The following is an 18743-nucleotide window of genomic DNA, read 5'->3' on the forward strand; positions in this document are numbered from 1 at the left end:
CATACAGTATATTTTTTCCTACATTACATAGTTGCCTTAAGTTAATAGCGCACCTCTAGTAGTAACTATCTTAAAATGAGTTCGAACAGAATCCAACAGAATTACCAGCAAAGTGTATGTATATATAAAAGATGTGTGCCAAAAAGCTCGGGAAGAAAATGTGTAATTGCTGAGAAATGAGCAAAATAAGCATGTAATTCTATCAAATGTCGGGTATTTTTCAAATCAATCATAATACACTGTCCTGTCCCACATATGCTTTTCTGTGTTAGTGATCATCAGAATTATTGATTTTAAGATCAAAATTCATGATTTTACAAAGATACAAGTTTACATTAATTTACCAGGGCCCCGTCTTACAAAGAGTTATGATTGATCCGATCAATCGCAACTATGGACGGTCAGCAACGTTAACATCTATTAAGCATGTTTGTTCAAAATATTTTCTAGCTATGATGTATGTTCATGCATTCATTGTTTTCTCAAAAATTCGCTGCGTTTCTCTTTGCATACAAAGGACATTGTGCAAATTTTTCGTAGAAAAATATTATGACACTGATGGATTTCCATAGAGTTATGATTGATCGGATCAATCGTAACTCTTTGTAAGACAGGGCCCAGGGGTCCGTTGCAGAAAGAGTTGCTCTTAAACGCAAGTAAAAAAATCAATCGCAAGTCCCAAATGCGCGCTGTTGATTGGTTGAAAATCAAGTTGCGCATGATTTTTAGAGTTGCGATTGATTGCAACTCTTTCTGCAACGGGTCCCAGATCTAGATTATGTACAATATTTTGACAATTAACCTTAATTTAAAAGACTTTCCGAAGAAATAATTGTTTGCTGCAACTACTGTCTTTTACCCCTGGCCCTAAGTGATAGTGTAATACAACCCAAACATTTCATAAGAATTAATGTACATGTATGATTCTTTCACCCAAATGCGAGCTTCCATAAATCCTGAAACTATTCCAACTCGGGTATTTTTTTTTTACATACAGTATATTTTTACCTACATTACATAGTTGTCTAAAGTTGAAGGTATATTTAATTACAATTTCAACGAAAAAGCTTTATTCTTGGAGATCATTATGCCTCTGTTATGTATTAATGTGTATTTATACATGATGTACAATTGTATGTATTGCCTTGGTATAACAAACATTGTAATTTCATTCCTTTGACCCTAATACTGCATTTTCATAGAAAAGTGTTTTTTTTTCAATCTATTTAGAGTTTTCAACATTTTGTATTCCTTTTTTTTTTTGCTGGTAATATGTTATGCAACTTTTATTTATTAATAGAATATTTGCCACGATTTCGTAATTGAAATGCGTACATGTATTTGATTTCGTTTTCCATTTTTGTATATATTCTTTTTCGGGGGGGGGGGGGGGTCATGTTCTTGAGACCGAGACAAGTTATGCAAGGCCCTGGCATGGAGGATCATTATATTGTTACTGGGAATGCTGGACATTGTCTGACCACCTCAGTATTCACCAAATATAGATAATCCTCAATGACAAGGTCTTTGAAGTGATGTGTGTATGTACATTGCATGTAGAATTTAATGTTTAGGTCATTATCACGTCAGAATACGTTAAGATATCATAGTTGACTCCAAAAGACGTCATATTCATTTCAATATGCGACGTCAATATGACGTCTATTACTAGTCAGCAATATGTTGCAAAGTCGTCATTCAGACGTCGTAGTTGACTTATAAAGACGTCATAATTACATCAATATGACGTCTGAAACTGGTCAGGAATACGTCGCAAAGTTGTCATTAAGACGTCGTAGATGACTTTTAAAGACGTCATAATTACATCAATATGACGTCTAAAACCGGTCAGGAACACGTTGCACGGATGTCATTAAGACGTCGTTGTTGACTCTCGAAGACGTCATAATCACGTCAATACACGACGTCAATCTGACCCTTGATACTGGTCAGGAAAACGTTGTAAAAACGTTGCTAAGACGTCATTAAGACGTCGTAGTCACTCTTGGAGACGTCATAATGACGTCAATATACGACGTCATAATGACGTTATTCGCGGGTGCAAGATCCCGTCAATAAGACGTCATGTTACGACGTCAAAATGACGTGACACTCGTCGTTAAACTGACGTAATTATGACGTCATTTTTACCAGTTTCTGCTATCAGGGAGACGCGTAAACGTTCTCAAGTTGAAAGCGACACAGCGAAGCGACCAAGCTTGTCATTTGGGCACTTTTTGGAGTTTTAAAAGTGAAATACGAAGGCTTTCGTGCACACTTTTGGTGAATTTTGTGATAATTTTCAATAGAAAAATAAGTTTTTAAAAAATTAGGGGTCATCATGCCCCCGTATTGTCGTTGCGAGCATTTTGGGGCCAGGGTGAAATCGCCCCAAACGCCTCAAACAGACACTCCAAAATGTATTTGAAGTGCATTATTAGAACTGAAACTTATCTCTACACCAGGAAAAATTAACTTAACCAAAAAAGCAACAAGAAATATTTATAAAAAGTAGAAGGGCCTGTACAAGTACACTGATATTTCACTCTCTCAGCTCATATGCACTTGATCGACTTCCATCGAGGATTCGGGCTAAATTCCGCCCGCCACTTCCGGGGACCAACCAACGTAGTATTTCGATGAAGAGCACTCCGTCGATTCACCGGTTGTCCCTACCGTACACGCGCGCCTATGGGGATTGTGAACTGTAGGAAAAATCGTATAAAATTACACTTTTTGATATTTCTACGAAGACGAAGTTATATAGAAAATGAAGAATATTACAATCAGACCATATCCCTAGAAAATTGCTTCAAGAAATGTCATTATGAAGAGGAAATGGACAAAAATTTGTGAAGAAAAATCACGAAAAAGGAAATCGCATCATGAATATTCATATCATGGGCGGTCCCACATTTGCATGTTATAGCGAGTTTTCCATTATTTAATAAATAATGGCATTATTTAATAAATAATGGCATTATTTAATAAATAATGGCATTATTTAACAAATAATCTTTATTTATAAATAATGGAAAACTCGAACATTAAATAATGATTATTTATAAATAATGAGAATTATGGTGCACTCGAAAAAATTATTTATAAATAATGAAGTAGACGTTTTCATTATTTAACAAATAATCATTATTTATAAATAATGGAAAACTCAACAAATTATTTATAAATAATGAAAAACAAATAATCATTATTTATAAATAATGAAAAACAAATAATCATTATTTGTAAATAATGAAAAACAAATAATCATTATTTATAAATAATGAAAAACAAATAATCATTATTTATAAATAATGAAAAACAAATAATCATTATTTGTAAATAATGAAAAACAAATAATCATTATATATAAATAATGAAAAACAAATAATCATTATTTATAAATAATGAAAAACAAATAATCATTATTTATAAATAATGAAAAACAAATAATCATTATTTATAAATAATGAAAAACAAATAATCATTATTTATAAATAATGGAATGTCGAACTATTATCATTTACAAATAATGAAGTATTACTTGGAATTATATATAAATAATTAGAAATGATATTTTATATAATAGTAGTTATTTACAAATAAAATGTAAATTATATATCAATAATAGTTATTATTTAACAAATAATGATTATATAACAAATAATTGTTCTATATAATATTGGTACATTCGGCGCCTCATACTCTTCTGGACAGAGTTATCACTTCTGAAAACAAGGAGCAAACTAGTACCAGTACTCATGAATGCATCAGGAAGAGTATTGCCGCATAAAACATAAAGCACTGGATCCTCTATGCTCGCTCCATCGTAAGTCTGCAAGAAACAAGTGATAGAGTTTTTTTTTTTTTTATCTGATCTAACGAGGGCGGCAAGACATAAAATAAGGGCCATTGTTTGTCAGACATTCTTCTTCATCTTCCGGGAACAGTACAGGCCAACGCCTGGTGTATTGTCGTACTGGTAGGAGATTTTGATCGCTCAATCTATTTTCCTTTCCTTTTTGCTTCCCATTTTAATTTCTAAGAGTTAAAACAAATCCGGTGGATGTGAGAACTTTTTTTGTTTTAAAAATAAAATTGATCTCCTTTTCATTTACGAGATTCGGATTTGCCCGTATGCACTAGCGTACCTACGGGGGGGGGGGGCAGGGGGGGCACTCTGCCCCCCCTGACGAGTCAAAACCCATGCCAAAACGTATCTTTGCCCCCCCTGACGGGCTTGAAAATTTTTTTTTGCCCCCCCTGATGAGCTTTAAGACCTTCAATGCCCCCCTGACGAGCTTGAAGACCTTTTTTTTTTTTTTTTTTTTTTTTTTTTTTTTTTGCTTGTCAACTTTTTCTGGTACGAAAGTTATTATGTGTGATCGAAGACCTTTTTTTTTTTTTTTTTTTTGCTTGTCAATTTTTTTCTGGTACGAAATCCTTTATTTCTGATCGAAGACCTTTTTTTTTTTTTTTTTTTTTTTTTTTTTTTTTTTTGCTTGTCTAATTTTTTGGCGGACGGTTTTGCCCCCCCTGTCGAAAATCCTAGGTACGCCACTGCCCGTATGAAATTCTACACCCACATGGTGTACCGTGAAAGTGAAACTACTACACTCATTCTTCTCCGCCATGGAAACCTTCAGAAGTTTATCATGACGTGTCTTACAAAAACAGATGATTTTGCACATCCCACAAGTACAATGAGTCCATGTCATGAATCATCGGACAGAGTAACTTTGGCAGGTTTGGTTTATTGTGAGGCAAAATATTCCTCCTATAGGCATATAAATAGGAAGTCGGAACCGGGTGGAAGAACATAATTAAGAGACTAGGAAAAGAAAACAAAAATCACATTTCCAGCTCAGGAAAATAACCCCCATCCCCCAATCGCAATCACGTTATAAAAAAGAAACAGAAAAACATTTTATGCAAAATCTGAACGATATATAAAACTGCAATATATCATTACCGTGAGTGAATCGTACGAACATTCGGCATGGCTCTCGATGTCAAATGTATCAAAGGAAAGAGAGATGACTTCTTTCTCATTGGTCGTCGTCAAAAGGTATTCGCAGTTCATGTTGTCAGTATAAAAATCGGGATAATACGGGCTAATGACCGTCCCAGATAGTGAATTAAGTACCTGATTGCAACCTGCGTTGAGTTGTTATTATCAATTTCGTTATTAAAAAAAGCAGAACAAAAAGCACAAAGAATAAAACTTTATATTAGGATGAAACACGCCTTATATGGATAGTGTTATACGTAATGCTACGGTACAAAATCTAATCTTTCAACGATAAATTGTAATGAAACGTTTGAGATAATAGACAGATTTAGCACAGTCGTATTCATTGTAACCAAGAGAGAAGTTTAAAACAGGAGTTATAGAGAAGTCGATCGTTTCATATCTCTTCATATAGCTTTCGAAATGGAGGTACCATGGCCTTGTGGTCTGAGGCGCTGGTTGGCTTAAGATATGAAATTACGGTTGTTGTTTTCTCTTTCTTTGAAATGGACACAGTGTGTACGTCATTTTGTCTCAGTGACGTAATGCGCCAACATTTGTGAAGGGGTCATACCGGGCGTATGGGGCAAACGTAAAAAAAAACTGCGAGAAAACGAAAAGAATGAGATAGATTTCGACAAAATATTCACAAAATCATATCACATTTCACCGTTTTTCTTTTTTCTTTTCTTTTTTTTTCTTCAATCCTTTTGTTTTATTGCTAGTAATTTTTTGGGGGTGTTCGGTAAATGAGAGGCATGTTAATCAAATCGTACTAAGCTATAGATACCTGCGTGGATGTAGCCCCCTCCCGATCCCTTCCCTACATAGAGGAGTAAGTTTGGAGATCCTTCTTTTGCGTCCGATACTTTATCTACCACAGCTTTGAGTTGAAGCGTATCCTTCACTTCAGAGGGCAAGAGGTTCGGGTTGGCACCAAGTAAAGCTGCTGCAGCACCTAAATGATGAAGAGACAATGAAATGAAAATTAATAGCGGTGTATAAACGTACATTCCAATAAAGAATAATAAGGGAAAGACACCATTTATGCTTAGCCATGCAGAATATAGCATACTTTACTGTGTGATATCTGCATGCAGTTTATCAGTGATTGGTTCATGTTGCAATACCATCGGCTTAAGTAGTACAAGGGCCTAAGGTGTGTCTTCTGAAGTTCGGCGTAAACATGGACAGGCTCTTAAATACATAAATCATGGTCAAAGCAAACTAAAACAAGCCAATCTTAAAAAATAAAATGCATCCTTTAAATTTCATACTAATGAAAGAGAAATGTAGGTCTACACTTTAACTGTATCTTTAACTGTATCTGACCCAGCTGGCACAATACATAACCCTGCCATATTGAGGTACCGGAATAATCAAAGAAGGGTACCAAGGGTGCCAGGCATAGAGGTAGGCAACCGCTGATGATAGAAGAACCATACCTGCTACATGACAGTAAGCAACAAAGTACCAATTACGGTATAAAAAGCCTATTTGATCCTTGTTTAGAAGTTAAAGTGGCACCACCTATGACAAAAGTAGTCGACATTCAGCATGTTCTGTACGATGGTAAGTCATACTGGTGCCATTCTTAGAAAAATGCCGTCAAAGTGTCACCTCTAATAGTAAGAGAAACCTACCTGCTACATGCGGGCAAGCCATCGATGTACCACTGATCGTATTACTGGCACCGGGTGCACCATACCATGCTGACGTTATATCATCACCAGGTGCAAATATATCCACACAGTAGCCATAGTTTGAGAAAGAAGCTCTAGCGTCATTGACATTTGTAGCTCCGACTGTGATTGCCTAAAAGAGAATGAAAAATGAACTATAAGTGCCTACAACCAAGGCTCTTCTCCATTCATTGACATGGATGGACCACTAGGCCTCATAATTATACTTCGATGAGTAGGCCTATAGAGTGAATAAGTTTCACGATAACATCCTGAAATATCAGACAGTGTCTTAGCTTCAACCAGTTTTCCAACCCAGGAATTGCTCGTAACACGCTATTCCAGTCTAGCAACACCCGAAATGGGAATATTCCGTTGACGAGTACCAGTTTTGAAGGTAAACAATATGAAATGATTTCAAACGCCATTCTTTATTGATTGTACTGAGATCATTCTATAGATTCGATAAACCCAGGAATAAAAAAAAAATATGAACCAAACATTTCAAAGGGAAACAAAAATGTTACATTGACAACCTCTGCCCATTTCACTTAATTAGTAAATAGTCATGCAATATGCTCTTTTGACCAATGTGCATCGATACCCTTTCCTCAAAGAAACGCACAAATTGCGCAAGTTGAACAATTGAATAGAACTGAAGTGCTGAAGACCAATTCTCGACTCAATATTTTAATACATTTTATTAAGATCTAGGAGTGAGGTGTTTAAAACGTTGCGATACTGACCTGCAGAATTCCTCCAGGGGAATATGAACAGGCGTAGTCGTTGTCATTTCCCGCCGCTACAACGACTGTGATATTAGCATCAATCATCGCAATGACAGCATCATTGAATGATCTGCTAAAATCAGCTCCGATCGACATGGAAGCTACAACAGGCCTCTGAGTGTGCTCTGTGACATCACCTATTACCCACTCACAACCTATATTATATTATTTAAAAAAATGCATATCAGAAGCACAAACTCTTTAATGTTTGACCCATCGTCATAATCAAGAAACAATAATTTCTATTCCGTTCTTGGTGGTATTTATCTTATATGAATGATAGATACCAATGAAAGTACGTATACGAGCACAATGAGCTGTCTGGTATGACCCTTCATGACAAATTTGCTCACTGACGTGAGGCTATTGGACATTGCATAGAATCACGTGATGTGCTTTAGAACAATGAATCAATCGCGCAGATTACTTCAATAACAGAATAAAAAGTGTCAGAATTCCGACGCGAACTATGCACGATGACTGGTGTTCTCCTTACATCGCGTCGTGTTTGCAATTTAATCTGCCTTGTTTTTTTTCTTCGATTCCACGTTCTAAGAATCTTGCATTAGGATTGGTCAAAACTAAATCACGTGATGAATGTTAGATTCGCAATCATCAATCATCACTAGGGTGACGAAACTTTTGCGTGTTGCTGATCACTTAAGCGACCCATCATGAAGTTAATATGTTTTGATACGCACGGCAGAATAGGACATTGTGAACAGATCTATATTTGTACAACTATTCTCCATGCAGTGACGGTAAATATTCATTTATGACGTCACAAATACCTTACTTAATCAAGTATAGATTCTTGATGCTTGGTGTAGTTTACATACACGAAAGCAAAAGGACAGGCATCGACTGGAGTGCATTTTTAAAAAGGAAACCATAACGTTTATACCAAAATTGATCCTTGTACATAGTATTAGATATGAAATATGAGGCAATCAATCAAACTAATCAATTCATCAAAAGACAAAATGTTAATTTATCGGCGAGTTGGATTTAATAAGAGTCAGTGTGGCCCTTCTCATGTCAGGAGTTTTGTTTCCAGATTGAAGGCATGTAGTAATGCCATATAAGGGGCCTATTACCACTTCTTTTGACGAGATGTGTTTTAATGATAATCTCTAATGGAGTAGGGTAGAGGTTTCAAGTATATATTTATATATCTTTATTTTATTCACTTACAAAGCAGCGCATTGATCTTACTGCATAATTCATCGAAAATCATTTGTTGTTCTTCGGAAGCCCCCCTTCCCCCGCCTTATAAAATCATGAACTGCTAAAATGGCTGCATGAATTATTTATGGTTAAAGGCTTTTGAAATGTTCCGTGTTGTTTTTTTTTTAAATTTAGCCTGTCGAAATACCTTCAATAATTACGGAAATTGGAGCTATTCCATTGCAGTTAAGAACACGAACTCCGATAAGATTCACCGCTTTGGCGACACCATACTGAGTTCCTCCAAGAGTACCTGCGCAGTGAGATCCATGTCCATTGCAATCCTCAGAGTCAAACTAACAAAGTAAAGAGGACAACGGAGTTAGATCAGGATATTTCAAAATGTCCTTTCTTACTCCTCCTTCGAGAGATTTTCCCTGTTCCCCTCAAAGCAATGATAAGATTGAGACAGAACCACTATGGGTCAAAGTTAACCCTCGGATGTTGTCTTTAACCTATTAAGATAATTTAATCCAGCAAATTTCTGTGAAATATTCCATGGAACTCAACACCCCGTATAAGGCTAGTTGACCCATTGGTTGATTTTACCCTCAGATAAAATTGACCCATCTTTGTGAATTTGGCGACTGTGTGTTTATCCAGGGACGTCCCTGGTTTATCATAAAACTGGACCTGACTCACGTCTCCGTTGACTGTATCCTTGCCATACGACGCTCGGCCCTCCCAGTCTGTATGGTTTAAGTTGATTCCTGTATCGAGGATGTAGACATCTACCCCACTGCCGTCACCAATATCGGACTGGTAGATGTCATCGAGTGGGAGATCGAGCTGGTCAATGCGATCGAGACCCCATGATGCTACTGAACTAGCCCGAACCACACCGTCCTGTTCGATGAACTCAACAGCTTCTGATTCACGGAGCTGGACATAAAGATTTTGGATAAATCAGTTACCGTCAAAAAGGCCTTTTCCGATTTATGAATTGATATTCTCTCATATCAGTCATTGTGACAATGACTGAACAAATGTTAAAAATTGTTTTAATGATCACGTGTCTTTAACATAGTATGAATATATACTCACCCATTCAACTAAAGAATCGCTGAGATCGGCTGCAAACCCACTGAATACTTTGCTGTACTTGCGGGTTATATTTGCACCAGTCAATTTCATCGTCACATCATCAATCTTTCGTCCTTCCTGTCAAGTTTAAAACATCGAGCCACAAATATTATAATGAAAAGATATTTATTTTATCTCTGAGTCATTTATTTATTCATTCATTTTGCCAAAAGATTGACCACTGAATAAAAGGAAAATGATAAAGGGTACCAAACAAATTGGAAGGTATCTATTCAACTCTTCTTTGCAATCATTGAGAATAATCATTTTATCTAAACTCAACAGAAGAGGAAAGAAAAGTATGAAGAAACTGATATTGACCGTTTTTGTAAAAACATAATTTCCATTTTTATAATAAGAAATATAATAAGCAATTTCGATAAATGAATTACGTATAAATAAACCGGTTGCACAATTATCCTACAATTAGTACTAGGTAGTTATCGCATTTAATACGTTGAAACTCTACAACGCATCGATTCCTTTGAAAATGCAATTAAAATCACAATGGAGAGCCAAGAGGTTCTTGTCGAAAGTTGGTGAACTGGGACAGCAGATCATATCAACTTTCGACAAAAGCCTACCAGCTCTCCATTGTGCACTCACACATCCGTCCTACGCTACCCACATAATATACCCTGCCCCCCCCCCCCCACACACACAAAAAAAACACCCCTTTACTGGTTCCGCGGCCACTCACTGATGGTTAGCATCTGCGGTAAAACTTAAAAGTAATCATTCAAGTGACAATATAGCTACTAATTCTTATAAGATTATATTTAGGAAGAGGAAATATTTTGTTGACAAAAAATTCAAATTTAGTGTGGTGTTCAAAACAATAATGGCGGTGTCTATGAATGTTGTCAGGTACATGTAGATAGTAACTGTAAAAACTTAACTGTAAAAATGCATCACAAAATACAAGAATACAAGTATTAAAAGTCCATTTGACATGTTTTTACACTAAGGCCTATCATATTTCCTAAAACACTGAAAGCGGAAATGGAATATAAAAATAGCATGGTATTTTATATACATTGAACAAAATTTCATTTCATTTCATTCATTTCGTTTATTTCCATTCCAACATTTACAATTGTTTCGTACATTTTGATATACAAATCAATACATGAAAACATAAAAGCGAATTTCTATCTACAATAATTATAATGAAAATTAACCTATAAACAGGTTGGATATAGAGGAGGCTGCTAAAAAAACGGACCTTGTAGGGTGCAACCTCCTAATAAGAAAAAATGCTATAATCGCTATTTAAAATATTTGAATTTGAATTTGAATTTTGAATTTATTACCAAATATCACTGTCAGGTACAATTACCAGGAATAGTACATCACATATAAACAAAACATTTGGTAATTGGAGCTAACATAATAGCAAGATACTAATCGAGGTTAGCCCCAAATAATGTCATTATCATAGTTTAAACAATAAATCTAACTAAATCTCAATATTGTACATCAAAATCAATACTAATTCTACTTATACTGTTGCAGAAAATTTCGATCATTTTCAATGAACATATTTACACTATTTACAAGAAAAAAATATCTTAATTATTCACAAAATCTTTATATAGAATTATTTGTTTTCAGGCAGTATTTTACCATACCTAATTAATTATAATCTTCCAGTAGCATTAATTTTAACATATTTAAAAGGTTTCTAAAGAATGTATATATATCCCACCTTGAGTTTGACGATGTAACGTCCGGGAATAGCATCAGCAACTTTTAGCAACGGGGCTATTTTCTGCGAGGCGACGATGGCCGCTAGAAGAACGACTAGTAGAACTTTCATCTCTAGCAAACACAATGTTAATCACAAAAATAATGATGAAATTAAATACGCTTGATATAAACTTTTAGCATACACACGATCTAACTGTACAATTCTACGTTCGGAAAGCATTTTGTTAGGAACATCCAAACCTACATGATCGTAAAAGGATGCCACGTGAGCATTGCAATCCATATGAAACTAACTATTTAATGTAATGTATGTATTAAAGAAAGTTCTACAAACGAAAGACAAAAATAAGTAAATTGTCATCCAGGTGTATTATAACAGTGGCGGATCAAGGGGAGGGGGTTAGGTATTTAAATTTCCACCTTGAGCTCCCTATAAATAATAAACAAGGAGTGTGGGGTCAAACCCAAACACCCCCTTCCCTGCATGTTTACGAGAGTCGCGCAAGCACAACAGTGGCTGATCTACGGAGGGGGGGGGGGGGTAGGGCGCATTACGTTGCAGCTCAAACCAACTTGTCAAAGCCCCCTCTCAGAAAACGCTAGATCCGCCACTGACTAACATAAAGTGCACATATAAAGAAAATACATGAAATATATTCAGTGAAAATGGCAATGTATACATGTACATACAAATGACATGACCGTACGCAGCGGGGGGGGGGGGGGGGGGATGCAGGGGGCAGTTACCCCCCCCCCCCCAAAAAAAAAAAAATATATATATATATACTGGGGTAGTAATAAATACACACATGAATAAGTTAATTAATAAATTGATAAGTAAATAAATATCAGTGTTCTCGAATTTCAAACAAATTGTGCACGTATTCTTCAATTTCACTTCAATTTTAACAAAGTGCCCCTATGACAAAGCGCGGTCACTTTTTTGTACGACCATGTAAATGTATAGGCCTACAAATACCAATAATCAATCACGTAAACATTAAAATAGTATTGAATTATTACATAACCATAATAAAACCTAAGAGAAGGAATGGAAGAAGACAAAAAGATAAAGAAAGGATTTCAATTGAAACGACTTAAAATGCCAGATCATATGTGTGTGTGGGGGGGGGGGAAGAAATTCCGATTAGAACTGATCACGATATACGAATGCTAAAATATTTTACAAGAAAATAACTTACTGTTTCGGTTTTACTGCTGTTTTGGTAGCTTTTGGGTTGGGATCAGTGTTGCTTTCTTGACGTTCAGTGCTGCTCCATTACCATGATAATGATGTCTACTTCTCATGCAAATGGCTTGTAACGAAGAGCGGGGGCAGTCGCACCATTTCGAGACAACCGGGGGGGGGGGCTCGCTTTCTCAAAAGGGTATGTTGAGGGAGAGAACTCAATTCAACGCACCCTTCCGAGACAATCATGGGGGCTTTTTACGAAAGGCTATGAGTAGTTCTCTGAACAGGTCGTTTCTATGAAATCACATTTCAAACAATGATAACAAAAACAATATATTAATATTAATGGGGAAAAAGAGAAAAGGTGACATTTTTGTATCAATTTTGAACAATTTGCATAAATGATGTTCATAATTCTAGACATATCCCCTCCCCCACCACCACCACCAAAAACTTGCACTGACACACACATAAATAACTAGTGTACAGACTACTCGTCAAAAGCTCCCCAAGTTGTCTCGAAAGGGTGTGGCCAGCCCCACTCCACCCCTGCTCCGCGAACACAGACAAGTCATGTCGATGCCCTTTCCCCATCCTGTGTAGTAGTAATGGTACTCACTTAGTGATCGTAAGTATCGTTTTAATGGCTATTCACAAGCAATCAGTAAGATAAGACCGTATTACACCATCGATTGAAGGGTGTGGTTGAAAAACGAGTGTATGCTGTTCTCTTGACCAATAGCAAAGTATGGAGAAGTTAACGTGCAAGGAATAACTACCATTGATTTCTTGATTATATGTGGCATGAATGAGGCACGTACATTTCATAAGGTGCTTACATTATTGAAACATAAACTAAGACAAGGCAAATCCGACAAACTTACATGGATCATGATGAAAAACACGAATTAAAATGGCATGTGAACAAACGTACAGAAGTCAACAGCTAATGACACTTAATCGGGTACCACAAGTTAGAACTTCTTAATTGCCTTTAATATAGATCCTGGACAAAATATATTTTCCACAATCTTGAGAATGATGCGAACTTTGACACTTGCTGTATTCAAACAAACTGAAGGTGAAAAGCTTTAAGCCATTCAATACTGCCTTCTCCATTCATAAAGGCGTTTCATTGTTTTGTACCGATATTTTTACTTTGGTGTTTTAGCAACATATAGTTTTTTTTAGTGAAGAGAGTTCTGAAAGAATGAGGGGTGCTGTATTCCCCTATTAAATCGGGGGGGGGGGGGGAGGGGAATGGTCTTGCACTGGGACGGGCAGACGGGGACAGGATTTCCCCCAATGTTTGAAGTGGTAATTGTAGGCTTGTACCAAATGGGTGGGTGATGGCGCGTCGCATACCCCCCTCCCCCGCTTTCACCAAAATGGTGTAACCGTGTTGGGAAAAAATACACCATTCTGCTTAGTTTTACCGAGATTAAAATGTAAGCAGCCATTTCAAAGCGGCTATCCTCACTACCACTTGATCTAATAGAAGATTTGTATAACACCATTCGGTACAATATCAGTTGGTCTCGTCGTCAAATCACTATTTGGTCCAATTGTTATTTGATATAATTACTATTTGATCTAAGGTGAGTTCGTCTAACAGCCATTTGGTCTTTGATTATTTGGTCTAATGCCGATTTTGTCTAATTGTCATTTCGTCTAGCCATTAATTGGCGATTGGTATATTATCAGAATGGTCTCATAACTACTTCATCTAAAATGGTCTAAAATAAAACGTACTCGGCAACGGCACCTCCATGAAGAGATACGATCAATCTGAACGATCAATTGTAACTTTTTAGGATGTGATTTGCCATAGATTTACAATTGATATCGACAGTAAGATTGATTGTATTTTTTATGTCATCTTGTATTTCTTACCATCTGATCTAATCATCACCTCGTCTATACTGACCAACTGAGCTATTTTTTATTATTTTTATTTTTTGCCATTTTCTACGACTACGGACCACTCTCAAATTATTAGAAAACTGATGTTCATAAACATGAAAAGGGATAAGGGTAAAGTTAGGGTACCTCTCCCCTCCCCATTGCGCCAGTACCCCCAGCAGCTGGACTTTAGATCAGCCCGATTATCCACGTGATCCATGTTCTGCCTATACTTTTGAAATTAGAGCAAATTAACATTTTGTGGCAATTAGACGAAATTATGATAATCCACCTGGTTAATAGACCAACTGGCTTTAGCCGAAATAGATATTACTAATAATATTAATAATAAACACGTACAGCATTTATAAAGCGCCAGTATCAAGTAAACTATTCCGAGGCGCAGAGGGCTGGGGGATTACAGAAAAAATGTTTGCTTGTGTGGGTGTATGGTCAGATCAAATTACTCTTACATATTCAACAAACGTAAGAAGAAAACAGATAGGATTTTAAATACATGCTTCAAGCGATTCAGTTGATCGGATCCTCAGTGTAAGAGCATCCAGAGAGATGGAGCTGAAGAGGCAAAGTTTTTTTCTCTATAGGGTTAGGTTCGTTCTCTGTATATTTAGCTGTTTGTTAGTGGAGAAGTGGGGATTTCTTGCGGGAGTGTATTCTGAGATGAGGTCCTGAAGGAATATAGGTGACTAACCATGAAATGCTTTCCATGGGTGGAGTAAAATTTTGAATTTTATTCTTGTAGATACCGGTAACCAGTGAAGACTTTTAAGAATTGGAGTGAGATGTTCCACTGAGGACCCGAGCAGCAGAATTTTGAGCACGTTGCAGCTTGGCGAGTTGGTACGATGTAGTATTAAACAATAAAGTATTGCCATAATCAATACGAGATTATGAGCGAATCACAGATGCTGCAACTTCAGATGACAGAGATTTCCTAGTGCTATGAATATTACGTAATTGTAAATATACCGATCGACATGTAGCAGTATTATGTGATGACATTAATGCCAACCCAGGGTCAATATGAATTATTAGACAAAGTAAACACTAGACGAACTGATTATTAGGAAAAAATGAAAAACTGTGTTTAGATCTCATAATAATTATTTGTCTAAAACGTAAGAAATATGCCCAATAAAAAATGACCTCATGAAAAAATAAATAATCAATCTCATATTCTAATAACGGAATATCTGTCGTTAAGTCACTCCACTAAATACATTTTTTCTCTTTACCGTATTTAAATAGTTAAAGAGATATTTCGGTCCAAAGAAGTCTTGCATAAAATATTATTGCTCTAAGTGTTGTATCTAACCCATATAGTTTGAATAAATCATTAAAAGTTTGTGCAATTCTACCGACTATTTTTAAAACATTTAAAAGTAACAGCTCCAATATACAGAGGTTCGAGGATCAGAACCTGGTGACGTCACTGGGATGCCATTGAAGGTCGTTGCCAGACGTAAATATTCATATCTAATTCTTCAAAAACTCAATATCACACACACACTCTCCCTCGCATACACCCATGGTCATATCTTTGAATCATCATGACTAGTCTTTAGGTTTTCAAACGCAATGAGACGAACGTTGACGTAAAATGTCATCAAATAATAAGATATCTTGGGTAGATGTGAAAATGTCAAAAATAGCTTGCGCCAACATGAAAGAGTCGACCCCATTGACAGCCCCGTCTAAAGTCACAATTAAATGAATTGCTCTGTACTTAGATACATCTATGTGTCTACTTCATATTTAGAAACATAATTTTGACAGCTTCTCCCAAAACTAACTTTTTTTCATATACATCTCGATATCATTTTCTTACCTCATTATTTCTCCCTCTCTCCACATTTCCTTTAATTCTCTGTAGCAATATCTCATTCTCTCATTCCACTCATTCTAATATCATGCTTCTCTTTACAGCCATGCTTACAGTACATAATGTCTCTCCAAATAATATCCCCTTACCACCAAAGGGGGTTCACCAAGAAATCATAACAATTCAGATGATAAAGGTCAGTATAAGGTGATTTAAAAAGGAAATCGGAAATTGAAATGATACTATTTACTTTGTTAACTGTCGCTCTTTTGCAAAACAGTGATGTGCATTACGCAAAAGAATGATAAGCTATAGAAATTGTTTTTGTGCATGAAGTCGAAAGAATATATATTCATTTTGGATTGCGAAGCAGATTTTGCTGTTGTAGAAACTTTGTAATAATGGTATGAAAAATAAAGTTTATAACATGAAATTATCTAGTTTCATCCTTATTCACTATTTTCTTGAGTTCTCTTTTTTTAAAGATACGTAAAATCTCCAAGGCTGTATTGTCATTTTTTCATCATATACTTTTGTTTTCCTTCTTATGTTGTTTTCTTAGTCTAATATATCTGTTCAAATCAACATGATTTCAGAGTTAACAATAACTTGATAACAAAATAATACAAGGTGTTCACTCATTTTGAATGCGTCTTAAATTTTATTTAAATTTTTGAAATTCTCAGATGAGACAAGAAACTGAAGAAAACTATTCTACAAAGCATCGACAATCATTAACGATACATACAGGCAAAAGATCATCTGATATTATTGTGCCCAAGATCCGGGTAATTGTATACCATCAAATATATGCTATTGATTTCGCAACACAAATCCAGGCGTACTATTAACTAATGATACATTTATTTTATATTCAATTTAATGTATCATGCATTAACAATAAATTAATTGAAATACAAGCTATTAAGATTACTATTCACAATAGCATTGAAAAAAAATGCAATCAATATATCGCCAAGGGAGTAATTTAATGGTTAACTGCGAATCAATATGTCAGCGTCATACATACTCGTAATAACATAAATAAGGCGACTGACAAGCTAACTTTCATACTGCGATGAGATTTTGAATGCATTCTTGGATGCAAAGGCCCATGATACAATGAAACGCATCTACTGGCATGTTAAATTAACCACCCTTTTAAGTTTTTAAATTCAAATTTTCAGGAATTTTGATAAGTTCACTGTGATATGTCAGTGTTATTACTCCAATCTTGCATTGCAGCTTCTGTTTATTTACGTTAACATTTGATTTAATGCTCTTTAGATTTTAACTACCATTGATGAAGTATTGTTTCCAGAGTAGAACTGATACCAATTATCAATGTTCATTAATTATGAATACACTCTATCTATAGGCCTATGATTTACTGGGGCTAATCTCAATGATCATGTCTCTCTATTTTCTAAGTTTCAATTGCCAAAATACAATAACAGATGAATGTATGTCACCGAGATTTATTTTTGTAAGATTCAAATCAAATTAATTATAAGTACCAGAACAAGTTTAATAATCGTTATTATACGATGTTATTATAAGAGCCAGTCGAGGGTGTCTTTGCCATTATTCCATTTTGGAGATTGCCTTGAATCCTGACCTAGTAACTGAATTGTCGCTGATAAACCTCACATACATGGAGTTCTTGGTGGAAGTAATTGGTGAAGGGATCGTGCTTCCACACACCTTTTCAAGGTAAGGACCATGCATATCACCATCATGAACCTGTTGGAATGACGTCATAGATGGGTTAGAGAATACTTCAGTATATAACTACATCACTTCATCACCACATGTATAGTCAAAGTAATTGCTGCCTATTTGTTTCAAGACAGTATCGCAAAGTCTCAGCAAATCTAACGATTCATCATTTTCAAAGTTTGAATTCATACTAGATTAAATGAAAGAGTATTACCATAAACACAAATTGTCAGACAGATTCAATCTAAAATATTGCAAGAATGGAATGGGGGCACTGGAAATGTGTGGTGGATGGGCAAATGTGAATCTTTATAATGTAAAAAGGATGCAGAAAAAGAAAACTCTGAAAATCATCTGTGTTTTATTATAACTTTTTAAAAATGACATATTATTGGAACACATAATATGTGTGTTTTTTTTTTTTGGTAAAGCTCATAAAGACATAGATACATACTTTTACGCATGAGAAAGTAACAGCTGGTTGAAGAAGAGATACCCCCAAAACGGCGGATGGTTAAAAATACATGCATATACCTCTACCATATAAAATAAACAAGGAATAGCAATAGCAATATCCCTGTGGTTT

At 35.7% G+C, this 18743-nt stretch overlaps 2 protein-coding genes across 3 annotated transcripts in view; both read right to left on the minus strand.

The window, feature by feature from the left end:
• Nucleotides 1–1838: 1838 nt before the first annotated feature.
• Nucleotides 1839–12857, minus strand: LOC129264585 (extracellular serine proteinase-like). Its single transcript, XM_064098617.1, has 11 exons — nucleotides 12704–12857; nucleotides 11500–11612; nucleotides 9753–9869; nucleotides 9351–9590; nucleotides 8857–9004; nucleotides 7440–7636; nucleotides 6655–6826; nucleotides 5802–5969; nucleotides 4973–5157; nucleotides 3706–3835; nucleotides 1839–1945 (listed from the first exon to the last, which is right to left on the minus strand). The coding sequence occupies exons 2-11, from the start codon at nucleotides 11608–11610 to the stop codon at nucleotides 1839–1841; spliced, it is 1575 nt and encodes a 524-aa protein (XP_063954687.1). The 5' UTR covers nucleotides 11611–11612; nucleotides 12704–12857.
• Nucleotides 12858–16630: 3773 nt separating this feature from the next.
• The window catches only part of LOC129258455 (extracellular serine proteinase-like), a 28788-nt gene continuing 26675 nt past the window's right edge, over nucleotides 16631–18743 (minus strand). For both annotated transcript variants that reach the window (XM_064097379.1, XM_054896727.2), the window contains one exon: nucleotides 16631–18181. In XM_064097379.1, coding sequence (XP_063953449.1) covers nucleotides 18023–18181 — 159 coding nt within the window. In that variant the 3' untranslated portion in view covers nucleotides 16631–18022. The remainder of the gene's footprint in view (nucleotides 18182–18743) is intronic.

The sequence above is a fragment of the Lytechinus pictus genome, chromosome 1 (assembly GCF_037042905.1).
Source record: "Lytechinus pictus isolate F3 Inbred chromosome 1, Lp3.0, whole genome shotgun sequence".
NCBI lineage: Eukaryota > Metazoa > Echinodermata > Echinoidea > Temnopleuroida > Toxopneustidae > Lytechinus > Lytechinus pictus.